The sequence below is a fragment of the Vidua chalybeata genome, chromosome 9, assembly GCF_026979565.1.
Source record: "Vidua chalybeata isolate OUT-0048 chromosome 9, bVidCha1 merged haplotype, whole genome shotgun sequence".
NCBI classification, from domain to species: Eukaryota; Metazoa; Chordata; class Aves; order Passeriformes; family Viduidae; genus Vidua; species Vidua chalybeata.
The window spans coordinates 3,459,229-3,485,443 of record NC_071538.1 but is presented as its reverse complement, the minus strand read 5'-3'; the positions used below and the strand labels follow the sequence as shown (position 1 = coordinate 3,485,443).

Genomic DNA, 26,215 nt, shown 5'->3' with positions numbered 1-26,215 from the left:
GTAATTAACACAATTAAAACCCACAGTACAGGGATAGAGCTGATAAGGAGAATGCTTTATAGCAGAAGCATTTATAAAAACTTACTCATTTAGCAAGGTTGGTAAGGCATAAAGGCTTCAGAAGAGAATTCACGGGGATTATGAGACTAATGGAAATATATTTCTTTTTCATTTGTAAGATACACCTCCAAGAAGAAAAAGTGGTAAGATTAATAATTGGTGACAAATACCATTAAATCTCAGACCCAGTAAGATCTATGAAAGAAGCAGTTGTCCTTTAGGCAGTTTGGAGGGTACAGCAAAGCACTGGGGGCTCCTGAACAGAAGCAGAGTGTCAGGGGTAAGGGGGGTTTCCATAATAAATAATAGCCAAAAAATCCCATTACCCTATGAAGTACAAAGGTGGGTTTAATTCTGCTAGTGGGCCATTTATTACTGCAAATTTTCTTGGCTAAGCATTTAAAAAAACCCCATTCACCATGCCTACAAGTGGAGTGCCTGTTCCTGGACCAAAAGCCAATGGAAGGAAGCTGAGAGGAGCCGTATGGTGAGGACTTGTCAGGTAGCTCTGGGCTGGAAGTTGTGGGGTTCTACATCTGACTCCATCCTTCCAGCTTCCCTTTAGTAACAGATCTTTCCCTGCATTACATTCTGCCTTTATGCAATTGCTGGTGTTTTAGGGCACTCCCAACTCTGTAGAAAGCTGACTGCTAGCAGTCCACCAGAAGGAAAATGGCTTTACAGATACACAGACTAAAGCTGATTTAGAGCATCCCTTGGTATCCATGCACCTGGAGCTTTATCTCCTACAGGTAGCAGGTAACTTGTCCTAGGCTTCACCAAATATCTAAAAACCACTAAACATGGGATTAGCTGCCTGGTTTAAGATCCTGCTTTGGGGTAAGGGACCAGGAATTTTGCCACAGATTTCCTCAGCCCTGAGTTTTGATTTATCTTTCACCACTAGAGTAAATGCTGTTGTTCTGACATATTATTCTCCAGAGATGCCCAAGATGAGGGATATGTCCATCCATGGTGCTTAACCACATCAGGCTTTTTTTTTCTCCCTGGAGAGTTGTTTTGTTCCAGAGGAGGCTTCCAAAGCCTGACCTGTGCCAGTGCTTCTGTCCACAGCCCAGGGTACTTACAGTCCCCACAAACCACCACAGCCCCAGGGGGGTTTGGAGTGAATGTTTCCATCTCCTGTCTTTTTTCTGTGTACAACAGTCTTCTCTAGGGCATGTGTTTGTTCCCTGGGCAAAAACTTTGCCGTCATCCTAAGACAAATTTATCCCGTATTGCATTACTTTGCTGCCCACATCATTTAACTCAGATTTGAAGTGCTAACTTCCAGGCCCTGCAAACATGCTCAGAAATGCCCTGTGCTGGTGTCAATCCCTTGCTGAGGTTTTGTCCACGCTGGTTTCTTTAGCCTCAAGAAATAACAACACAGAGCTTGTTTAGATGGTCACCCTGACCTCTCCCACTCCCTGACACATGTCTTGCTCAATAGTGACAGCCACGTGTGCCTTGTCTGCAGAGCTGCCTGCAAATGCGAGATCAGGTTTGGCATTATCCTAATTGCTGGAGCAAATTCAGACACCTGACAGACCACCCTGTCAGTTTGATGGGCACTGGAAAGTAGGCAAAGAAGGAATAAGGAGCCCAGGGCAGTGGAAAGACAGAGGTGGGAACACATAGCAAGGTCTCTCCCGATAGGTGGCTGTGCTGCCTGATGTGGCTGGATGAACAGACCAGCTGTCCTGTCAGAGTGCAGGCCAAGAGATCTGAGGGAAAGATGTCTTGGGATTAATAAACAAAAGAGTTGCTAAATGAGAACTTCTTAGAACTATCCTTCCAAAGGATGCCAGGCTGGTAGGGATGCTCTGTGACCCATGATTAAGAAAAGAAGCTCTCCTGGCTTTAATTGACTTAGCAGAGACTAGCTTTACACTTCTTTGTACATAACTGATGCTTAACAGTGCTAGGAAGGGAGGAATGTTTTGGTTTGTAGGCAATAGGGCATTGGCAGCAGACTGAAAAATGGTCTTTGGCCAATCACAGGCAGTGCTAGCTTAATCTGCCTAAAAAACATGATCTCATCCATCTTTCTTGACCCAAGGGAGGGAGCCTTGGCTGTAAGGCCCAGGCTGAGTGCAGACTGGTGCATGGTTTAGGTTGCAGTAAGGGAGTGCTGGGCTGCTGCAGGGTCTCACTTACTCCCATCAGTGCTGTCATTCAGCTGTTTCTCTGCGGTCTATCACTAGCTGGGAGAAGGACCAGCCTCGTACATTTGTCTTGGTGTTACCCTGATCCTAAAATGCATCAGCTTCCCTGGCACAGTTCAGAGTTGTCTGTTTCCATCTGCTTTCAGATGTAGATTGTTTCTGTCAGGTTCTGAATCATGTAGTGGGAAAGGTAAAAGCAGAGTAAAAAAACACTTCCCTCTCCCAGCTGCCAAACCTGCGTTCTCTTTGGAGGGAACCAGGAGTGTGTGCACATCTTTCATGTTTTTCCAAGGAGGAATGGCTTCAAAATGAAAGACAGTAGGTTCAGGTTAGATATTAGAAAGAAGTTCTTCGCTGTGAGGGTGGTGAGGCACTGGCACAGGCTGCCCAGAGAAGTTGTGGCTGCCCCATCCTTGGAAGAGTCCTTGACTAAGTTTTTCCTCAGCTCTCATCCTTTCTTTCCCTCTCCTTTCCCTCTCTGATGATGAAAAGGCAAGCTCAAGAGTCTCCACATGAGAAGTTATGATTGAATAATGCAATAGTTCAGGCAGTGCATTAAGCTCAGTCCCATTTGAGCACTATCTGATCAAAAGCTCTGGTAACTGATAAATTACATTAATCTGTAGAAATGCTCAGAACTGTCACCAGCAGATTTTCAATTTATTGTGCTACCTACTCACTGTGGCACCTTTATGCTCGTGGATTCCTCATACTTCTCTTACCTGATTTCCATCACCTTTCTGTCACAGCCAAAGGCTTGTCCAGCTTTTGGAGGCACAGCAGGCTTGTGCTCTTCTGCTAAAAGCAGACCTAGAGCAGTAGGGAGGCATTGTCTCCATGTCAGCCTGCCCTGGAAGAAACAAACCAAAGGGCATGTAAACTACTGGGATTCCAATAGAAGGAAAAGTGGGGGGAATGGTAAGGCATAACCAGTTTTGCAGTTCAGTCTTTAATTGGGGAAGTAAGGGAAGTAGCAGGTAATAAAGGACCACTTGACATAATGTGTACTGGCCTTTTCCAAAGCTAAAATATGACCCCCAGATATGTGCTGAGAATCAAAAGCATTCCAGGGATAAACTCCAAGAAACTTGATTTGCAGCCACAGGTAAAAAGAATTCCTGTAATTTTAAATGTGATACAGTGCAAAGAACATGCAGTGAAGATATGACACAGGAAAAGCCTATGCTGAGTGGGAGAGTGGGTGGTTTGTGATTATGTGGATGATTTATGGAAAAGAAAATAAAAGGAAAGGAGGGATATTTAAAATATAGAGTAAACCATCACTTCGAAGATCATTAACCAGACAGCACTCTCTGAGGGTAATACTTTTTTTTATCTTATCAGTAATGCAAAGTTATCTTCATTTAGATATTGAATTATCCTGATAATAAAGTATGTAAGTAAATGTTTTCTTTGTTGATACAAATTTATCATCTATTGTGTAAGATAACAAACAATTGTTGAGTAATTTGCAATTAACCTTCTCGACCTTTGCCTCTGCAAGTCCTTGACTCGTTCCTGATTTCCAAAGTGTTTCATCTCTGCTGTTTTTTTAATCATCTTATTTCCTTTATTCAGACTAAAACTAAACTCCACCTGTGTTACTCAGGTTTACTGAGCTGCTTCTTATATTGTCATCTTCTTCCTTCACTCAGGGTTATCCTGTCCTTTTCTCTGCATTAGCTTATTTATTATGCATTAACTTATTATTATATGCCATGTTTCAGCCTACAAAAGGAGATGAGATAGCTAAAGGAAAGAAATAAGTTGTTGTCCTAAGAAAGGGAGAGCAAGATGAAGGAATGGGGCCAGAATTGGCCAGACACCAGCATGGCAAAAGGTTAACAGCAGATTGTCATAGTTAGCCATTGTCTGAGCACAGGCACAGGTGGATATCTGATCCAAAATTGCTTCAGCCAGTAGAGCCCAGAAAAAGAAATCTTAGCTCATTTTCACAGACTTTGAGAACTGGGCCACAGGCAAGGTATTCTCTTGATCCATACAAGGCAAAGAGTTTTGAATGGCCTGGGTTCATTTTTGCATTGTCATGTAATGAATGGCCTTTCAGCAGAAAACACAAGGTATCCTTTCTCTTTACAATGGCTCTTTGGTAAGAAACAGTGAAAATGAGAGAGATTATAAAGAATAGTTAAGAGACAATACTGAGTACATGGTAGTTTTGTCCTGTAAGGCAAGGGCCCTCAGTTAACTGAAGTATTGATTATCTTCTATGACCCAATTACCTGATCTCAAACAGCATGTGACAGAAATACAAATGTTTTGATGACAAGGATGAGAGAGGGAGAGAGAACAATGACAGATGAGATTGTTTTAGAAAGGACATGTAAGAAAGTACTTTCAGGGAATTTATAAGGTTTGACTTGAGGTCTGAGCTTTTATTCAGTCTTCCTTGATCACTTCTTAAAGTCTTCACAGAGTACCTTCATTGTGAGAAAAAGGTGTGTTTTTACTCTGGAATTTGCACGTGGGACTAGAGTGACCTCTCCAGTGAGCTTCATTTAGGTGTCTCTTTTGTTGAGCTTTAATTAAGTGCTAAGATCAATGCAACCAAACAGCCTTCCCAAAGCTAGTTGCTATTTAGTAAGGATAACAAAATACTTGGTAAGGGCTAATATGGCCAAACCCCATGGAAGTGGTCCCAAGTGACTGTTCTCCCTCATCCCATGCCCTCATGGGACCTACCTTATCTTTCCCCTTAAGCTGATGCTGCACAGCATGAAAACTGAAACAATAATCATTCCTACTGCTTCTCTTTGGCCTCCTGATAATTCAAAACTAAGGCCTGGTTGTGGAGCCCCCATTGTGCATTCAAAAAAGCTCCATCCTACAGAGGGTAAATTACTCCATTTCTTACCAGTCTGGACATCCCAGACTGTAACTCTCCTTCACTGCCCTTCTCCCAAACCAGAGAAGTTAACCAGTCCTACTCCACAGCTGTGCAGAGGGGAGACCAAGCCATGTATCAAAATCATGCACGGTTCATCAAAATCACTGAAATATAAAAGACTTGTCCTTCCCACCGTGTGCTTTATGTGCCAACTTTGCTACAAGATGTCATGGAGACCAAGACCTCACCAGGATTTTAACTGAGGTCAAACATTGGCTATCAATAGCAGGCATTGTTACATCTCCAGCATATTCTCTAAGAAACAGGGAATATCCATCAGCATGGCTAGGTAAGTAAATGAACAAGTAATTTACTGCCTTATCCAAGCATTTTGCACATCTGCATCACCTGCATCTTTGAAGAATGTGATTGTAACTGCAAGGCTCTTTTAAAAAGAATTTTATTAAGCCTTTGTGCAATGAGGGAGCCAAATCTGCCAAGACAAGAAGACAGGGCTTTACATCAAACCTATTTTCTTTTGTATCCAGTATTTAGTAAACAGCTCATTCTTAATCCTGAGTGTAGCCAGTTCCCACACAGGCTGTACGTCCCTCTTGGCCTCCCTCACAGAATCCAGTTTTGTTTTTGTTGGCTGAAGGAATTATAATTATAAGGTTATATTTTCTTCCCCTGCAGACACAGCTAGATTTTTGACAGCACTAGGTAGAAGTATTGAAGGTGTGAAAGTTGAATTGAGGTCCTAGCATGCACGAAGCCAAGCTCCCAGCATTTTATCACAAGATTCCTGCCTGACTGGCCCAGGTGGATGCAGTGAGGAGCTGTACAGACTCCAGCCCATTGCAGGAAGCCGAGAGAGATGATAAACCACACTTCCTGTAAGACAGGAATTGGATCTGGGGCTGGCCTCGTGCAGAAAACTACTCTTGAAAAATGTCCTTGTGTGGGGCCCCTGGTGGATTGGGATAAACGTGATCGGCTGAAGTGTTAAAGTGATTGGTGGCTGCCTTTCATTTGCTTTTGTGATAAGTTAGAAAAGACTCTTTGTTCATCAAGACAGAAAGGAGAAGCCTTGTGTAGATAACAGAAAACCGCCAGACAGAAACTAGTTAGTAGGTTGATCACTTAAGCTGGTTGTGTAATTAGAACTTAGGTGCATATAGAAAAGACCATTACAGGGCTGTGGACTTTCACCAAGGAAGAAGAGAGGAGCCATCCTCAAACGACCACCAGAGAGTAGAAGACGACACCCTAGCAACGGAGGGCGCAAGCGCAGAGTACACCCAGAGATACCGCAGACACGGAAGAAAGAGAGTATAAAAAGACTGTGGGAAGGGGGAAACGGCGTGAGCCGTTTGCAGAGCGGGGACTCCCCGGCTGCACCCAGCGCTGTTTGCTTGCCATCGCTTGCTGTAGTCAATAAATTTCTGATTGACCCTTGAAAGGCTGAACAAATTATTCGCCTCAATTTATAACACTTTGGTTTGGCAACACCTATGGAAACAGCTGGAGATTTCAATATCCTTCCTGCAACACCTCCATCTTCCTCAGAACTTCCACCTGCTTTGTAAATCTTGACATTTGAAAAAAAAAAAAACACCAAAATGAGTGATTCATATAGAGTCAGGTATGTGGGGGCATATTCTTCTCCACAATGCTCCATTGTCTTTAGTAAATATCATCAAGAAATAAATAATTTGCAGAACACATCCATGTGTTTGTGCAAGATCCCTTGTGAATGCCAGGTTTGCCCACAACTAGAGAATTAACAAAAAAGCCAGTGTCAGGTTTCCAGCATATGGTGTGCTTAAATATACTGGGGGGTTTTGAGCTGGGAAGCAAAAGATATCTTTGAGACAGGAGATCCTTCAGGTCTGGAGATCACTTTGCTTCTGGATTTGGGGCTTTCTTTGGTGGTACCTAGGGATTTTTTTGTCAGATGATTCAGCAATAGGTTCCATTATTGAATTAATGGTGTTCTTCCTGAAAAAGGAAGCACAAGACTGCAGTTGCTAGGGATAAGAGTTTTCTATCTACTATCCAGTCTTTACTTTCATCTCCCTCTGGCCAGAGCACAGTTGTGAAGAGCACTTGTTTCTCTTTTGACACTTTCTTTCCTGTTTGAGTTGGTTTTTGTCTGCCAGCCAAAGGAGCAGAGGAGAGCTCCTCTAAAAATAGCTGCAAGGTCTCCTGCACAGTGCACAAGCACAAATTTATTGTTTCACCCTTAGTAAGCATTTCCTCTGGAATAACACTGACATTTCCCGTTCAGAGAGGAGCAGGGCCTGCTGGCTCACTGTGGTTTTACTTCCTTCTCTTAAGGCTGTAGATTCCTAGGGAGTGTTTCTCCTAGGGTTGCAGTGTAGTATGTTATTTTTGGTTTGCTGCTGAATTCTGGACATGAGAACGCACCACATGGCTAATAAGCAGCATATGATCCTAAACAATAATTGGGAGAAGGGTAGATCTGTAGTAGAAAAATATGTCTTTGTAATGAATATGGAAGAAAAAAAAGGTAAAAATAAATGTTTCTGTCATTGGATCAGTTTGCAAATTGAATGAAGTAGGACACTGACTTATGTGAAATACAGCAACTCCAGATTACTTGGCAAGACCAGTCATTCATTAGCGGTTTTAGATTTTCTCTGATGCTTCGTGCAGGTTACTGAACTGCACAGAAAACTGGTCCTGTGGCTGGTGGATTTGCTGTGATGTGACAGCAGATTGCCTGTCCTGTGAGTGTCTCAGTTTTATCACCCTGGTAGATCAGGTCCCCATGGTGCATGATGGCTTTTGCTTCACCCATTGAGGTGGACTTTTCCTGCAATCCTCGTGCTTGCCTTGCCCAGGAGATCAGGTTGAGCTTCTGATTTAATTCCTTATGTGGAAGGATGTTTGAGACTGCCTGTGACAATGAGCTGCATTGTATAGATGGCTGACCTGGCATTAGTCTCCTTTCATGAAAAAGCAGGTTACATTCAGATGACAAGGAAACGGACTTAGATTTATTGTCTTGGGCAATTTGTTCCCACTGGTTCTGAACTCAATCCCAAGGCAGAGTGATGTTCATGACTCCAGTGTACAGCCAATGTTGAAGCTCTCATGCTGCCTCTTTTTTTCTGGTTGCTGATGTAATGTTAAGTAATTAGCATATTAATTTGTGTTTAGCAATATCTATACCCAGGACTCTCTAGGTGGCTGCAGTTTAAGTCTAGATAGGTGCAAGAGAAAGTCAGAGACCAGCTGGCTTTGCCTAGGTTATTTGGATGGACAAATGGAGCACATTACTAACCTGATCCTGACAGTGCCTTACAGGAATTGCAACTAAAGCTGAAGTTTAGGGACTTTAAGGACTATCATTTCTTCAACTCAAAAAGAGTTTGAAGGTGAAGATGCCAACACCAATAGGAAATCTGTAACAGAGAAAGAAAGATTAGAAGTAAAAGAGCAAGCTGCTATTATGCAGGTGACTGTAGTAGTTGCAACTTGTAGTAGTGCTACTTTCCAGCAGGACATTTTTATTTATTACTCACAGTGTGTGATGTGACATGTGGCCCTACAACTGCCCTCAATGCCACTAGGCCAGTGGTATCTCCTACTTGTTTGTTTTCTTTTTTCGTTTTCTCTTATTTCCTTTTCTGTCTCAGCAGCAGCCAGGTGCTGGTATGAATTATCTGACCAAGGGCAGCAGTTCTGCATGCCAGTGGAAGATGCAGGAGTATTTCTTTATGGAACTTTGATTTGTTTTACATAAATAAATTCCTGGAAATCACAATTTTCTCCCAAGGCTTAGAGCAGGAGCCTCCCAACAGTTATTTTTATTGAAAAAAGCATAGTTGAAAGCTGACTTGTGCCTATTGGACCCTGTAAGGAACTGCTCCTTTCTGTTCTCCAAACATTTTGGTGTGTGTTTTGGGGTTTCTTTTGCTCCTGGTCGAGCTACAGCCATCTCCAACCTCTGTAACCCAGTGATTGCACCAGCAATCCAAGACTATGAGCCAGTGAGAGTTTCCTATCTGCATCAGAAAAGGATCTTTGTCTGTTTTTAATGCCAAGATACATTCAGTGCCTGACCTGGCCTCTGGTCTTCCATGTTTTGCTGACACAGAGCTCTTGCCTGGGTTGATACTGTGAACTGAGACACCAGCATCAAACCAGGCACACTCTGGTTTGATTAAATGTGGCATTGTTGGTTTCACGTTCACTTATAAAAAGGTTTTTTCCTTTCCAGCCAGAGGGAGGTGACTGCCAACAAGTCCTCCACTTCCTTTTCTCAGGAAGACTTTGAAGTCCTGGCAGCACTGGAATGTCTTCAAGTGTAGCTGTTCTGAGTACTGGTCCTGTGCTGGAGGCCTGAGCAGGGCAGGGTTTCATTTCAGGCAGGTGCTTGTTTTGTCTGAGAGCTTGCATCAACCAGGGAAACCCCATCTCATTAGCCCTGCTAATAGAACTGACTCTGCTCTTTTTTTATCCTCTCACAGTGAAGATCAGCATCTCACCCTCTGCTAGCAAACACTGAATTTTATAATTAATTAAATTTGCAAGGTTTACATAGATGTGCCATAAAATCCTTTGTAGATCTTTTAACAGTGCCCTTCTCTGAAACCATAAGCATGTTTTATAGAGTCAGCCAATCCCACTGGACTCTTCAGCTCTCCAGATCTTTCTGTTGGGTCTCCTGACAGCAGCTCCTTAGGTTTCAGTTTTTTGCAATTACTTTGCCTCTGTTTCAAAGAAACAGAGATCCGTGCTCAGAATGCAGAGGAAAGATTTGAAGATCTTGAAGAGAAGAAAGAAGAAGCTCTGCAGGGAACCAAGAGCTAGAGTGAGAACTGGAGGAAGACGAGGAAGTCATCCAAGAAGCAACAAACAAGGAAAGGCAAAGTCAGGACAATCAGTATTCTGAACCTTTTTCCAGATTTGGAGACTGAAGCAATCTTTGAGGACACCTCACTCATCTAACCCTTATGCAGAACCCTCCCCTGCTGGACACATCCTGGGGCTTTGTCTCACCTCTGTCAGTGGTCAAGCAAAGCGGCTGTTAACGTGATTCTAGGTCAGGGCAGAAAAAACAACTGCTGAATATGCTCTGGTTTTGAGAGAAACTAATTTTGATTTTGATATGTAACATAGGGGCTATATCTAGGAGATCACTGTAATTGGCATCATGTTCCTTGTGAGCAAGTACTCCCTGTGACAGTCAAGAAGATCTGTTTAGGATCACTGATTCTGGATTAGAAAGAAATTGCGTTCCAGAGGCCACAGATCTTTTGTGCTTATAGCATGCGATACTATTGATTTCTCTAGGAGGTATTTGAACAATGCTTACCTACTGTTCTTGCCCACATGGTGTGGCAGTTCCTTAGGTCACAAGCTTATTAGGCATGAAAGCATTTCCTTGTGTTCTTTCTCAACTAGATCCACAAGATTTAAATGTGGAGAAGGAGAAAGAATGGTAATTAAAATTTCTTCCCTTAGTCCTTCAGTGTATCTTGTCCCTTTGACTTCAAAATGGGAGGAGGGGCTAACTTGTTTGTTAAGGATGTGATACCTTGGGCATATTTTAACTCTGTGGTATTTTTAATGGCTTTGGCTTGCTGTTTTTTCTTTCTAAAAAATATCCAAGAAAATATCTCAGAAGTCATGGCCTGCTCAATCCCACAGCTTCTACCTCTGGCCAGCCCAAGAGATCCAGAAAAAGCGAACAATGAAGAACAGAAATGGCCGAGTAGTGTCTTAGTGCCAATTCCCAGTAGCATTTCACCCTGATCCACTGCTGTTACTCCTTACCTACTATCCTGACATGTCTCTGCCATTTCAGCATTTATGCTGTTTTTTTCCTGCCTCTGCCAGTTCCACAAGTGTCTTGATTGACCTCTGCCTCCTCCCACAGTTCTAGCATCTGTACAGTTTGTCATCCTTATAAGACATTTGCGACTTCAACTATCTATGCAACACATCCTCTTGCCTGTGCCCTTCCTGTTTACACACATCAATCTCTTCTTGCTGCCTTATTTCCTTCTGTCTCATCCCTGCTGGATCATGGAAACAAGTTGTTTGCATCTCTTCCTTCTCATAACAAGAAGTTTTTTTACTCAGTGCCAGCATGGCCTGGTAATGTATCTGATAGTGGGTACCCTCTTTGTCCTCCGAGCTTCAGATGATTCAGCTACCAGCTGTCTCACTAATTAGGAGAAAAATGTACAAGAATCAGGATGACTCTGCAATTTGAACCATTCTGGTGTCCGTGTTCAGGGGCCAGTGGCCCTGAGTGGGCAGCCACCACCTGAAATTCCAAATGGCACAGGTTGTAACCCAGACCCAACGTGCCACCATCTGGAACTTGGGCTGCCTTGACACTCCCTAGCAGATCCTGCAAACTGACATCAGGAACCTGGGCTGGTGAGTTTTGTTTCACGGGGAAAAGGAACAGCGTTGGTGTTCAGGGGCCTGTGGTCCTGAGTGGGCGGCCGCCTCCAAAAAACCCGAACAACCAAGGATGTGTTCCAGACCCAACATGCCCCCACCTCAAACTTGTGCTGCCCTGACAGTGCCAAGGACATCCTGTAAACTGACATCAGGAACCTGGGCTGAGTTTGGTTTCACAAGGTAGACATCTCTCATTTGTGACCCGGGCCTGGCACTCCCCTTTGGGCATCAGGTCCTGAGTGTCCTTTTGCCTCCTCAATTTCCAAACAGCGCAGGATTTCTCCAAGACCAAATCTGCCACCCCCAAGAACTCAGGGGGTTTTTTTTGGTGCCGAATGCCTCTTGCAAACTGATAGTACGAAGCTTGGGGCTTGATTTTCTCTGTTCTGGATTTCTCCTTGAGAAAGCTGCCAGCATGTAACCCTAACCTTAACCACAACCACTTCGCTGGGCCCAGAAATCACAACCTTCAGACCAGCAGCGTGGGACCCTGCCCCTCCACTGGCACCTTTCCAAAGCATTCCACTACATTCCAGTAATACTCCGCATTTCCGGCAGGCAGCCTGTCTGACCCTCATCCTGACCCTAAAAATGCACTAAGGAATTCTAAAATAGCCCTTAGGAAGGTGTAACAATACCCTAAAAGACACCAGAAAAGTCTTAAAAATCCCCTAAATATTCCTAATAGTCCTGCAAAAAAACTCAAGGAAACCTGCTCAGCCTCCAAACCCCTCCTGTTGCTCTCTAGCCCACAGATGCCATCCCTACCTTTTTCCAGGGGGTCCTGTTGTCCTCTGAGGGTTCTGTTGTTGTCCTGCTGCCTTGTCCCAGCGGGAGGGTTCCGGTGTGGTCTCACTGTTAGGGTTGCTGTGTGGTGCTGCTGCTGTCAGGGTGAAAAGGGAAAAAGCTGTTGTTAGGGGGGCTGCTTAGGCTGAGGGTAGGGCTGGGGGGAGAGGTGGTGCTCCTGTACCCTAACTTGCCTCCTAAGCTGTACCCTGTAGCCCTGATCTCCACTGCACTGTCCAGCCCTCAAGCCCTCGCCCTTTACCCCCAACTCCTCCCTCTGCCCCCCAGCCCTCAGGCTCTGTGTGTCACCCTCGAGCCCCCCCTTTGCCCCTCAAGCCCCCTCTCAGCTGCCCCTCAGCTCCTGTGTGTCACCCTTAATCCCTCTCCTTTGCCCCTCAGCCCCCAGCTTCTCTGAGGCACCCTCCAGCTGCCCCTGCCCCCCTCAGCATCTCTGTCACCCACTGTCCCCTCTCCCTGTGCCTCCCTCAGCTCCCAGCCTCTGTCACCCTCAAGCCCCCACAATGCCCCTCAGCCTCTATGTGCTGTGCCATGAAAAGACCCTAAAAAAACATAAAAATTCCCTAAAAAAAACTCATCTTCAAAATGTCCTAAAAGCCCCACAAAAACATAAAAATAGCCTCAGAATACCCTTAAAAACACCCTACTTTTTAAAAACCCCTAAAACACCCCTAAATATCCCTAAAGAACCTTTAAAAAAATCCCTAAATATTCCTAAAAGAGCTCTAAAAATACCCCAAAAATACTTAAAATGCCCTAATAAGACCCTAAAAAAACCTAAAAGTTCCCTCAGAAAATCTAAGAATACCCTAGTCCTAAGAGTCCTCCACATACCCTCAATAGCCCTAAAAAAGCCCTAAAAATTTTTAGTCCTAAAAAAAGCCCCAAGAACATAAAAAAAAAAAACCTAAAAATTCTAATTAGTAGTAAGAAAGCCCTTAAAATACCCTAAAAAATTTTTTAAAAGCCCTGAAAAAGCCCTAAAAGTATCCTAAATATTCCCAGAAAATTCCTAAAAAGCACCTAAAAAAACCCAAAAAACAAACAACCCCCCCACCAAAAAAAAAAAAAACCAAAACAAACAAAAAAAAAAACCTAAAATATCCTTTAAAAGCCCTTTAAAAAAGCCCTAAAGAAATGCTCAGTCCCCAACCCCTACCAGTCACTCTCTAACCAGCAAACATCATCCCTACCTTTTCATTAGGGTCACTGCCTGCAGCTGCTGGCAGGGTTCTGGGGCTGTCCCAGCATTAGGGTTGCTGCCTGCAGCTGCTCTTGGGGAAATCTCGTGTTCTAGGGGTGCTGTTTAGGGTGAGCTTAGGGTTGGGGTGAGGGCTGCAGCTGTACCCTAACCCTTCCTGGTACCCTGTGTCCTGTCCTTTGTACCCCTAACTCTCAGGGTCAGCTCTCCACCTGTCAAGTCCCCCCCTTTTTGCCCCTCAGCCCGCAATGTCTGTGTGTCACCCCAAGCCCCCCGACACTGTCCTGTGGCCCCCTAACCTCCACCGTGCACTTTCCACCCTTGTAGGGGTGGGTTTAAGGGTGAGGTTAAGGGTGCTGTGAGGGCTGGTTCACCTGTCACCCTCAGGCACCCCCACTTTGTCCCTCAAGGCAGCCCCTGCCTCTCAGCCTCCTTGTGTCACCCTCAAGTTCCCAGCGCAGCCTCTCAGCGTCTCTGTGCCACCCTGGAGCCCCCCTTTTTACTCCTAAAGACCCCTTCTGCCTCTCAGATGCCCCCATGTTCTGTGTCACCCTCCAGCCCCCTCCCCTCAGCCCCAGGTGCCTTTGTGACACCGTGCAGCCCACAGACGCCGTGCCTGCCTGTTTTATTTGGGTGCTGTCCTGCTGCGAGGGCTGCACTGTCCCCGCGAGTTCAGGAGCCCATGTGCTGCTACAGGGAGTAACACCTGGGCAGTGGGAGGAGTGAGGGATGGGGCAGGGGCAGGATGGGGAGGGGTGAAGGGTGGAGAGAGACTGGGGATGAGGTGGGCTGGAAGGACAAGGAGGGGTGAGGGGTGGAGATGGGGACAGAGCAGAACAGGGCTGAGGGGAGGAGGGGAGGGGGCACCACATATCTCCTAGATCAAAGCTGAAGCACAATACAATTCAGGCTGCCGGGGAAATGCAAAAAACCTGCTGCAAACTGACATCAGGAACCTGGGCTGGCCACTTTTCTTTCCCAGGGAAAAGGGCCGGTCTTTATCAAAAGGGGCCTGTGGCCGGCCGCCTCCGGAGATTCCGAACAGTGCAGGATGTAACCCAGACCCAACCTGCCACCACCTGCAGCTTGGGCTGCCTTGACATTCCCAAGTGCATCCTGCAGAGGGACATGAGGAACCCGGGCTGGTGGCTTTTGTTTCACAGAAAAAAGCAACAGCGTTGGTGTTCAGGGGCCTGTGGCTCTGAATGGAGGGCTGCCTCCTGAAATTCTAAACGGCACAGGATGTAATCCAGACCCAACCTACCACCACCTGCAACTTGGGCTGCCCTGACAGTCCCAAGCGCATCCTTCAAACTGACATCAGGAATGTCCGCTGGTGACTTTTGTTTCCTAGGGAACAGGGCCAGCATTAATGTTCAGGGGCCTGTGGCCCTGAGTGGGCAGCTGCCTCCTGAAATTCTGAACGGCGCAGGATGTAACCCAGAACCAACCTGCCACCACCTGGAACTTGGGCTGCCTTGACACTCCCAAGCGCATCCTACACAGGGACATTTGGAACCTGGGCAGGTGACTTTTGTTTCACAGGGAAAAGGGCCGGAAGAGCAGGCAGTGAAACTGTCAGGAATCACAGCTGCTCAGACAACACCTTCCCATTCCCTCAGAGTAAATTCTCTCTTGGAATCTTCTTGTATCACTACTCCTTATGTAAATTTTTAAACTAGGTTTTCCTTCTGCAAGGCTTTTGAGCATACTATCTCCTGGTGGTAAACTGACAAGTTTCTGCTGACTCTATATGTAAAAGAGAGAAGATCCTGCTGGAACAAGGCATGCTTTTTTGAACTGAGGATGATCTTAGCTATAATTTGCCTTTCTGTAAGAAAGTTACATGTTTGAAAAACCCATGCCTGGCTTCTGCAAATACAAGTGCAAACAGGGTAATGGGTGTTCTGACATAGTGTTGCCTGTCTCCTGTCAGTTCTTGGGCTAAGTGTTGTTCCTTTGAGACTTTATCTGTAAAGCTGTTGGTCCTTCCTGTGTCAATAATCTTGGTGGGGATGGATCATTTTACACAGAGTTAGAAATGCAGCCAAATAAGTGTTCAGAGAAAGGATCAGCTGCAGCTCACTCTGAAGTATTATGCCCTTGTGCCCTTATGTCCTTGAGGCTGGGAAAGAAGGGCCTATTCCAGCAGCATGAGAAATTACTAGAACCAGCTTTAGAGAAGTATTGGGGAAGATAAATAGGAAAGCCCTGTAAATATGATGGCCTGGCAAAAGAGTCAGAAAATACAGATATTGAGATGAGAACAAGATTTGAAATACCAAACCTTAATTACTGAGCAACTCGAAAACAATAATACAGCCAAGTTGAAAGCAATCCCCCCATCTGATTAAACAATGCCCTTTACCTACAGATAGATCCAAAGGTGAAATGGAATGTTCTGTCTCACCCCCCAATGTATGGTTCATCCCACATCAGTAACCCTCCCCTGAAGTATCAGGTATCTGTAACCCCATCGTCCCAAGTCCTGTTCCAGCCCACCTTGAAGCCCCCTGATAAGGTGTGGCCGAGGGACCGGACACTCTCTTGGACCTTCCTCTTGGGATGCTCACCTGGAACCCTCTCTCTCTCTCTCCCCCCGCTCTCCCTGGGCCTGCCATGAGTTGCGGCTAGCAACTCCAAGCAGGGCCCTTCACCCTTTATAATAAACCACATGTTCTAAAGACCTGACTTCAGAGATCCTTCATCACCACCCATCCAAACCGTCCTGGAGCCCAGCAGTCCCCGCAGAGAAGTAACTGCACAGCTCATGTTCCCCAGTGTAAGATGACAGAGCTGTTCAACTTCCCAGAGCTTATTTTCCGTGAGCCGATTACTCCTGAGATATATCACAGACACACCAGCAGGAGACAGTGATGCTGCTGCCCCCTCCCCTGGGAGGGTTACAGTGGCAAATTATATAAGTGGGAGGTTACACCTGGAGGTAAGGTGCTTGTGTGGTCACTGCTAAGTTCAGAGGTGGATTTTTCCCACTCCCCAGCCACTTGTAAGAGGGCTGGTTGGCCAGGTGTCCTTGCTGTAAAAATGCTGGCAAATATTTGTAGACTGTGGAGCAGTCATGGGAGAAGTTAGTCACCAGCAGGCAAAGAGCTGTGAATAAATGAAAATTCAAGAGTGAGTGACTGGCTGAGTATCCCCTGCTAGGCATGGATATCATAAGAGAAAGTCAACAAAGTGCCCTCTATCTTGAACTGTATCTTGACACCAACAGCAGAACAGTGGTGCTGGGAATGGCTATGCAGGGAGATCTGCTTTGAAGCAAGGGGAGATGCTGTAGGTCAAGTAGGGTAGGAGCAGAGGTGACGTCCACATAAAGGGCACCAGGATCGGAAAATCTGAGTGCAGGGATATTTCCTTTGACAGTGCTCCAGATTTTTGCCAAGGGAAAGGACTGCAATACCTGTAGGTTCCTGGCCATTTCAAACAGTTGTAGGCAGGAAAGATACGTAGGAGCTTTGCGGCTTCTAGGATTTTTGAGAACTCTCTGTGTTCGTTCTCCGTGTGTGAAAATTACCAAGGCAGCTGCAGGTGGGCAAAGGTGTTACCATTCCCGAGGCTCTCAGCCAGTGGTACCAGATTCCTCTTGTCAGCCCAGTGGTTGGTTAAACAGGTCACCCTAACGTCTTTAAGTGCCCACGAGCTCAGACGTTGTCCTGCCTCACCACCCTGTGGAAATGAGCAGCAGCACAGCCTTTCCTCTGCACAGCAGATGTGCCTGGCAGGGGAGCACCAAGCTTTAAAAGCTGCCCTCTTCCCTTCTTCCTTTTCCTCCTACTTCAGAACAAGGGCTAAATGCCTTGGTTATGGGCATGTATGTGAGTGGTTACTGAAATCCCATATCCAGGACACCACAAGGACCCAGCTCTTTCCCTCCTTGCAGGACCACCAGGATGCAAGGTGGGAAACCCTTGCATCCTGCCTGCGTGCTGTTCCCCCATGGATTGTTATGCTCCCACTCCCACCTGCCTGGCTTTTTGGTTTGTGGATGGGAGGCAAGTAAGGACATAGGGAAGGGTCTGTCCTTCCTTCCAAGGTGATGGGGCAAGATGGATCAGACCCTGGGAGCCAGGCTGTAACGTGTCAAGGTACACCTGGCTCTGTGGAGGGGAAGGGATGACACCCCACTTCCCTCAACCCTTTGCTCACACACTTGCCAGGCCTGCTCCTTGCACTCCACATTTTTTCCTTTCCAAAACAAGTAGAGGCTTTTTCCGTGTACAATCCACTTTATATTGCAGGCCTGGGCTGCTTTCCCTCCTGCCTCCAGGTCAGAACCTGGTGGCGGGCCAGTCTTATTGCTCCTTTCTGAGCAGAAGCAATGTGGGAACCATTTCTCTCAGAGCATAGGTGAGTCCTTCTTGTCTTTTGGATTTTCTTGGAGCTTTTCGGTGCCTGTAAGGAGGCTGCTTACAGCTGGAGGGCTGTGAGTAGCTGGAGAGACCAGGTTCATGGCATCCAGAGGCAAGGGCAAGATGAAAGCAGCAGGTTTCTCTGTGGTAAGGGAGTGCAGTGCATGGAGATAACGGAGCTGAGCAGCAGCTGGAGCACTGGACAGGATCTCAGCTGCAATCCGCAGGGACTCGGAAGCAGCCTTTTCTCCCTCTGCAGCGATCACCTACCAAGCAGGGGAAGAAGGAAGGTTCTGTGAGGCTGGGAGAGAGGGGGCACAGACTGTTTGTTACAGAGGAAGGTTGCCATGATGAAATTTTCATGGTCAATGTGATTCTAACATTCCTGCCACTTCAAGATCACAGCATGTACTAACCTCTTGGCATTGCCAAAAGTATGGAAGCTCATGTCTGGCATGTTTTTACCAGGCCCATCAAAGCTCACAACTTTTTATGAGCTCCCCTTTTTAGCTCAGCTCTTATTCAGGAATTAAAGGAAACATATCAACCCAAAGCTGTGTGACTGTGTGGCACACACAGGGACCTCAAACCAGAGGTGGGAAAGGGAGGAGGAATGCTTTGCAAGGAGATGAGAAGTGTTCAGATGTTGACATACCCGCACTTTGGCCTGTCTCTGGGCCTCTGCTTCCACAGCCAGGGACTGGCGGAGTTCAGCAGGCAGCTGCACGTTGTTGCTGTGGCAGTAAAGACAGGCATTAGCTGGGCTCTTGGCTCTCCTGGCAACACTGGATGGCTGTGCAGGGAGATCTGCTTTTCTGATCTGCTGCTCACATGGTCAGTCTGAGGCTTGGGATGGGCTCAGTTGGTCTCTGCAGAGCAGCTCATTCATATTCTTTATCCCTGGGTGTCCCTCTTTGCATGTCTCACTTTAGCCTTCTACCTCCAATCCTAACCTTCTCTTTCAGCCTGGTTTTCTAGTGACCAGGCATGATCACCAGCCAGCAGGGAGACCTCTTTGTGTACTTTGAGGCTCATAGTTTAAGCTCACTCTTTGTGAGCCAGCAGAGACTCCACTAGGAGACAGCTCTCAAGACAGGAATGTTCCATTCATAGATTTATTCATTCACTGCTTGGCTCTCTCTTCCATGTCCCTCTGTGTGATCAGTAAGTCCCACCTTTCTGCACAGACTTGAGTGATGAGCCCATCCCTGCCAGTGCTGAGACCCCAGGGCCTTTGATCTAGAGTGGGACACGGAGAGTTCAGTGCCTTGCTGTGCCTTTTGAGCTATCAGAATTGGGTGCAAACTCTGCCTGCAGCAGCAGCAAAAAGGTGATGAGATCCCAGCTAAGGATCCTGCTCTGGCTCTCAGGGCAGGAGAAAGAACAGTCTTACACGTGGAAATTTTACATGAGACAGAGGCTGAAAAGGGCAGGGAAAATAGGAAGGTGAGAGGTGAGGTTCTACCTTTTGCAGAACACCTGCAGGGAGAGAGCCAGAGGCAAAGCAAGAAGAGGAGCAGGCAACAACAAGCAGCATGGGACAAGTACTTGCAAAGGGAGAGAGAATTCTCTTCTACCAGCATTTCCTACCTACATTTCTATTCTCTCCACTTTGATCCCCCAGCAGCCTGTGACCGCATCCAAAGCCATCTATGAAGAAAAATATTTTTAGAGCATGGGGAGAACAGCAGCCCTAGCCTAGGCTCTTACAGGGAACAAGACAGGGCAGGGACTTTAATTGCAGGAACTGTAAAGCAGATTTATCAGGTTCAGTGCTACTGGGCAAGGCCTCTCAGAAATAAAATAACTGCCCTCACTTACCATTTGTTAACCTGAGGGGTTTAGGGTGATTTAACTAGAGTCCAGCCTGATTCCAAGTGTGGAAGCCTTTTTAAAACCAGTGTCTGACTCTGAGGGACTGTCCACCTGACCTTCTTTTGGAGCCTCAATTCACCCCTTGCTTTGCTGTCTCCCTCCCCACGGAAGCACCTTTATCTCCTGGCTGATGTTCTTCCTCTCCAGCAGAAGCTCAGAGAAGGCTTGGTGTGCCAGGAGGCGCTTTGTGGTGGTCTGCACCAGCAGCTGGATGGCACTGGAGATGCTGGTCAGGGTGGTGAGGAGAAGAGAGGCATTTTCCAACCGGTAGTAGCAGACAGCATCTATCTCCAAAGTAACCATGTCTTTGGTCACCACCTAAATAGAAGACATTAGGGGAGATGGAGATGGTTCTGGCAACTCTAAGGTAGCACAGAAAAGCACACAACTAAGAGAATGATGAAGACTGGCTGAATGGTTAAGTCTTTATAGCTTCCATCTCTGCTACTGACTGATCTTGGGCAAACTAGAGGTTACTTTGAGATCTTTTTTCAAACTTTTCTTTGCAAGGATGAAGGTTGGAAGCATAAGATTTAACATTAAAAATATCCCAAAATTAATATAGAGGGGGAGTGTCAGCCATACCTGATGGAAGGGGATCTCTAGGGTTTTGAGGCGGAGGTCTATCTTGTGATAGGTGTCCAAACAGGGAAGGAAAAAGAAAAGGCCTGTGGGAGGAAGAGAAAGACAGCAGGTTCATCATCAGAACTACAAAAATTACCTCTTCTGTTTTGGAGAATAGGAGAGGGCTCTGCACGCAGAACTAAAAAAGAACAGCAATACATAGGCTCAAACTCTCAGGCTGCTTCTGTGATGGAAAAGCCATCAGAAACTACTGGCCCTTAAAAGGAAGGGATCAAAAACCATCAAATCTTCTGTCTCGCCATATCTGCTTGGAGGGCACCAGCACGTGAGCTTCGGTAAGGAATGCAGAAGAGGAGCAGCGTGGCTGGGGGAAGCTCAGTAAATACCTTACCAGGTCCTTTGGCTCTGCCAGGAAGGAGATGCCCAAGTCGGAAAACAATGGCTCTCTCATACTCCCGCACTACCTGCAGAGGGAAACAAGTCTAGGCTGGAGAGGAAGAAGTAGGACTGGGAAAAGCAGCCTCACCAGCAGGGGAGGAAGTTTATTCTGGAAAAGCCGTGCAAAGGGAGGATTTCAGCAGTTGTGGCATCACCTGTCACTGAGTCATTTTACCCTTTGCTCTGAACTGCTGGCCAGCCTTGAATATGAGCAGCCCTGTGACAGACAGAGATTTGGTGAGAGCAGCCCATGTTAGACCCAGCCAGGGTTTCCCAAGATGATCCAATATTTTGCTTCCTTATAGCCTGGCCAAACTTAAATAACCCAAGTTAAAATGTTCCACGTTGCTTGTTTCCCTCTAAGACAAACGTGCTCATCCAAAGAGCTGAGCTGTAATACTGACATTCTTGTTGATTACAAGACAAATGTGAAATTTCCTGAGAAGTGGGAATCAAAATGCCTAAAAGTGCCTACTTGTAGCCATGCTATAAATCTGAATAAAAATGAGAGGAAGAGGGAAAATCTGCTATTAACTGAGATATCAATATCTCTTAAAATTTTGAATTTAAAGCCTATTTACCCTGCTGCTGTAATGCAGCCATGTCTGGGCTAGGTTGGCTGAAGGATGTGTCTGAAAGTGAACAGACTTGTAATTTGTTTTAAAAAAAGAGAAACCTTAGTTCCTTCCTGCTGGTATTTCAGCAGGAGTATTTCATGGGCAATGGTTGGTCCACTGTTCTGTAGCAACATACGATAAAAGACAAATCAAAATTAATGACGAGTTGAAGAGGTATAAATAGGGGCCTTATACCAAAAAAACCTTTATGCTTATGTCCAACACATGCTGAATCAGTGTGTGACATCCAGATCAGACACCAAATCCTGAGAGGGCCCCATGGCTATTCTCACCTTCATGCAGAACCAGACAGAAATGGGGAAGGTCATTATGATGAACAGGAAAGACAAAATGGTCAAAAGCCACTCACAGACACCCAGACCAGGAGACTTTACACCTAGGGAGAAATCACACAGGACTGTGTTAGAAGAGGACTGCTCCCAAAATAGTGATAGTCTGACAAGTGCCTGCACATATCAGATTCACTGTTTTCCTTAGCCTGGACTCATTGTAAATGAACCACTTGGCTCTCTCTGGAGGTAAGGAACACTCTGCTTCAGATTGACAGGAGTAGCAAGGATGGATGGATAGATTTTGTCTCTGCTTTACTGAAAAAAACTGAGCCATGCTTCTCCATGGTTGCTTGACTGGAAAGCAGACTTTATCTTGAAGAATTGGGGCCATAAAGCAGGGTTGAAAGGCTTGGAATGGGCAGCTTTGCTGAGCTGGCATCCCTGAAGTTTATCTGGAAAGATGAACTAAAGACAAAGATTCTAAATAAGAGAGAGCTTTAAACATGCACAACCTGAAGTGCCCTTCTCTATCAGAGTATTTCAGGTTGTTTTGGAATAGGATTTTAGTTGCATCCCAAATCCCTAATGCAGTGGGATGAAGCCTCTGGTGCCAGTAAAATCTTCCTGTGTTCTAAGAAGTCACCCCAAGGTGCTGGAGGCTGACTGGTGTCATCAGCCCAGATTATTATTACTTTCTACATCTCCCCAAAGTGAGTGTGGGTCATCTTGCTCTGGCTGCTTTTTGTTGTGCTTCTGTTTGAGGGAAATATCAGCAGGTATGGCATGAAAACAGATGGAGCCAGAAAGTGGATGAGGATTTCCAACTGTGAAGGTAGCATCCCTCCCATTTTTAATCCCTTCCAATCCTTCCATCCCTGCTCCTCTGCCTTTGAAATATTTTGCAGAACCACCAGGTCCTGAGGAAGCTTCAGATCCCAAGAACCTGTGTAGTCACTAGAGTTACTAAGCACTGCCCAATAGCTATAATTCCTGTAATGGAGGCAGAAAGATGAAGCTGTGAAAAGCTTGTTCCCAGGGAGTTAGGAGCAAGTCTGAACCTTTGTGTCACTCTGGGGCAGCAGAGGTGCTAGCATGGAAGGGCACAAGTGGTGCTGGCTGTGGTGATGCTGGGTCCAAACAGGCCCAGTTCTACTGCCAAAAGGATCACAATGCTCCCTTCTATTGTAGCAGGCTGGGAATGTGCCTAACAAACACATGGAGAGGAGCTGCTCTTAAAGGTTATCCAGCAGGTGAGTGACAAGCGTGCAGCTCAAGGGCAGTTCTTCCCTGCAGCAAGGTCCTTTAGGTTATGAACTGGCAGAAAGGTCAATGCCCAAAGGAGGCCAAGCAAGAAAAGGAAGAGACGAGAGCATGAACAGAACTGGAAAGTAGCAAGCTGAAGCATGAAGGATGCTGGGAATGTAACTGCTTGAATCCAGGTTCACTGCTGTGCTGGATGGTGCTAATAAGCCTGCAGAAGCTGGCTGGAGTTTCCCATATCCTATCCTGAGAATAACTACACCTGTGCAAGTTGGGAGTGATGACACCATGCAGAGAGCAGTCACACTGTGAGCCACACAGCACCAAAAAGCCCACAGTTTTCCCATCCCTTCCCTTCTTTAAGCCATACCTTCCTCTTGCTGCTCACTATCCAGCAATGCCATTGCCTCCATTTCTTCATCAGACACCACATCATCCACGTCCACCACTGTGGAGGTGTGGACCCTACCATCACTCCCCACAGTGCTCTTGGTCTCCTTGGCTTTCTCCTGCTTTACATCTCCCTTCCCTTTGCCAGCTTCTCTGCTGCTCTCTCTCTTCTCTCCTTTGCTCTGCGCAGCCGGGGACTCTCTGCGTCTTCTATGGGACTCCCTGGACGCGCTCCGAGACCTCTTCTCCATCCTCATCTGTGCCGAGGAGCACGCAGTTGCCTGGGGACTAGAATGAGTACATGCTCAAATTTATTGCTGCAGGCAGGAAAAGCAGGCAGGGGAGGAGAGAAAGGGAGGTGTCACATCAAGAAGGCTCGTTTCAAGTTCTTTACAGGCTTGTCAGGCATAATTGACAGTGAAGTGAGCAAGCTGTTTCCAGCTACTCTGCTCTCATCATGCACTGCTCTGGAGATGGGAAGGAAAGTTAGACCTGGACAGGGTGGATCCCAGGAGGACATTCTATTTGCATCTTCCTGCTTTTGGAAATAAAATACAATCAGAAGCATTCTGGTGATTTTTAGTAGATAGTTTCTGCAAAGCTGTTGAAAAGCAACCTAAAAGTAACTGTAAGGTATGTGGCCCCAAAGATATCTAAAGGTGAGAGTGGCCCAGAATATGACACCAGGGTGAAAAACCTTTGCTGGTGAGGCCAGTGGCTTACTCGGGAGGGTTGGAGGGGGTGTTGTGGTGAACGTCTGGGTAAGTACCATCTCACACTGCCCTGCTCTCCAGAAGCCCTTTGGCTGGCACTGTGAAGGGACATTGGCAGCAACCCCCCTCTCTCAAGGGTCACATTTTAGCAAGGAGGGAAAATAACTGGTCCCAGCTTTCCTGAATGGGTGTTAATATGAGAGCCATCACAGAGTTAGAGCTGTTGAATCTAAATTGCCAAAAGAGTCTGTGTCTAAATGCCTCCCTAGTTTTTCACAGCAGGAGCAAGGCAGAGCAAATACAGGAGCTTTCTCTTTTCATGCTGCTCAGCCTGTGTTGACATCTGCAAAAACCTGTGGAAGAAACACTTTTAAAGTCACCAACTGTATTAAAGAAATCAGCACCTGGCTATAAATTACACTACAGAAAGACACACCTGGGACATAAAGTAGGGCAGGGCTGAGCTCAGGGATTCCAATCTCTGGTGTGGAAGAGTGTCTGGAGGGAGCTCCGAAGACAGCGGGGGAGGCGCTGATCTTGTTTTTTCACAGATTCCTGTTTTATTGGAGACTTGTGCTCCACCTGGAGTCAGGATATTGCAGGCAGGGAGGGCAAGAGCAACAGCTGCCTGCTTTCTCTGCTGTGCTGGGTGCCGTGTCAGCAGGTCAGCAGGGAAGTGATGGATGGAAAGGGCTAAAGGCAGAGAAAAGTTGGGTGTAAATGGGGTGTAATTAAGAAATGTGTACAGTGTATATTCTTTGGAAGTGCTCCAGAAACCTTTTCCACTTTGTGTTTATCACTTGGCCAATATGGGACTGGCGGAGATGGTCTCCAGCTGCTGAAAAGGCAGGTGGTGTTCTAAGCAGCAACAACAAAAGGCACCTCAGGTCTGTCTGGTTTTGGATTCCAGTTGGTGTCTTGTCAAAAGCACCCTGGCATGTTTAACACCTCCAAACCTGCAACATGCTGGTTTTGTCTGATGTTTTATTCAACCAGTGGGTCCTCACTCCACCATGTCAGGGAGATGTGTTTCAGTGCTAACTTTTGAAATGAGGAGATTTTTTGAGAGCACATGCTGATGGGTGTCCCAAAATTGAAAGGTTCAGCTCCTGTTTTAGTCTGAAAAGTACTCCTGTGTGGAAATCAGCTGTGCAGTTGAGGGGGTTTCTCAGGTATCTGCGAGCCCTTAGGAAACAGCTATTGCACCCCTCTTTAACTTCAGTCTGTGACCTCTGGTAAGTCAATGTCTCCTCTGTGGATTTTCGTCTCAGATGGGACTGAAAACAATACAAGACACCTCTTAATAACCACATCTGGTTTTAAATATTGTTACATTGAAGGAGCTGGTCCTGTTCTGTGTATGGCTCTTTCCTAATGTGTTTTTTTGTGTCTCCACTGTGGATTTTCCTTTTAGATAGGACAAAAAAAAAAAAAAAAAAAAAAAAAAAGGCTCCTTACAAGACAAGACTCCTCTTACAAAATACAATACTCTTCTTAATAACATTAGGACATGGAGGTTCTGGAGCAAGTCCAGAGAAGGGCAATGGAGGTTGGGGGGGTCTGGAACACCAGTCTGATGAGGAGTAGCTGAGGGAGCTGTGGGGAGCTTAGTCGAGAAAAGGGAGGCTCAGGGGAGACATTACAACCCTCTACAGCCACAACCACGGCAGGGTGTACCCAGGTGGGGGTCAGGCTTTTCACCCAGGCAACCAGAGATAGGACAAGAGGACACAGTCTCCAGCTGCACCAGGAGAGGTTTGAGTTGGACTACGGAAACATTTCTTCACGGTAAGGAGTGGTTAGACTTTGGAACAGGCTGCCCAGGGAGGTGGGGACATCACCTGAAAGTGTTTAAGGAAAGTCTGGACATAGCACTCGATTCTCTGGTCTGGCTGACGTCGTGGTGTTGGGTCTCGGGTGGGACTCGATCATCTCCGTCATCTCCGAGATCTTCTCCAATCGTTTTTGGTTTGGTGGGGGGTTTTGGGGGTTTTTTTTGTTTTGGTTTTTTGGTTTTTTTGAAAAAGACGGCAGGGGCAGCATCTCCCGACCGGATCCTTCCCTGCCTCGAGGCAGCGGAAAGTCCATCCCACCTCAGCGCTGAGGGCGGTGTCGACCGCTCCCCCTCAGAGGCGCAGCAACGGCG

The 26,215-nt window shown here is 46.3% G+C and overlaps 1 protein-coding gene and 1 long non-coding RNA gene across 3 annotated transcripts; both read right to left on the bottom strand.

The window, feature by feature from the left end:
* Positions 1-2,991: 2,991 nt before the first annotated feature.
* On the bottom strand, positions 2,992-17,296 carry LOC128792607 (uncharacterized). 2 transcript variants are annotated; one of them, XR_008432465.1, is made up of 3 exons: positions 16,950-17,296; positions 12,292-12,406; positions 2,992-3,078 (listed from the first exon to the last, which is right to left on the bottom strand). It is a non-coding gene; the product is annotated as an uncharacterized LOC128792607 (long non-coding RNA). The 2 variants fall into 2 exon arrangements; XR_008432466.1 differs by lacking the exon at positions 2,992-3,078 and adding an exon at positions 10,424-10,508.
* An 83-nt stretch (positions 17,297-17,379) lies between these two features.
* Positions 17,380-26,061, bottom strand: NPHS2 (NPHS2 stomatin family member, podocin). Its single transcript, XM_053951140.1, has 10 exons — positions 25,911-26,061; positions 24,506-24,762; positions 23,337-23,644; positions 21,707-21,810; positions 20,750-20,822; positions 20,359-20,441; positions 19,888-20,091; positions 19,493-19,548; positions 18,554-18,632; positions 17,380-18,164 (listed from the first exon to the last, which is right to left on the bottom strand). Exons 3-10 carry the CDS (start codon positions 23,611-23,613, stop codon positions 17,886-17,888), a joined length of 1,155 nt encoding a protein of 384 aa, XP_053807115.1. The 5' UTR covers positions 23,614-23,644; positions 24,506-24,762; positions 25,911-26,061; the 3' UTR covers positions 17,380-17,885.
* Positions 26,062-26,215: the final 154 nt, after the last annotated feature.

Excerpts from the sequence above, each read along its gene's own strand:
- NPHS2 (XM_053951140.1), bottom strand. The coding sequence starts at position 23,613 with ATGAGGATGGAGAAGAGGTCTCGGAGCGCGTCCAGGGAGTCCCATAGA. Across the intron at positions 20,442-20,749 it reads TGGCAGAGCCAAAGGACCTG|GCCTTTTCTTTTTCCTTCCC; the intron begins GTAAGGTATTTA and ends TTCCTCCCACAG. Across the intron at positions 18,165-18,553 it reads AGAGACAGGCCAAAGTGCGG|GTGATCGCTGCAGAGGGAGA; the intron begins GTATGTCAACAT and ends CCTGCTTGGTAG.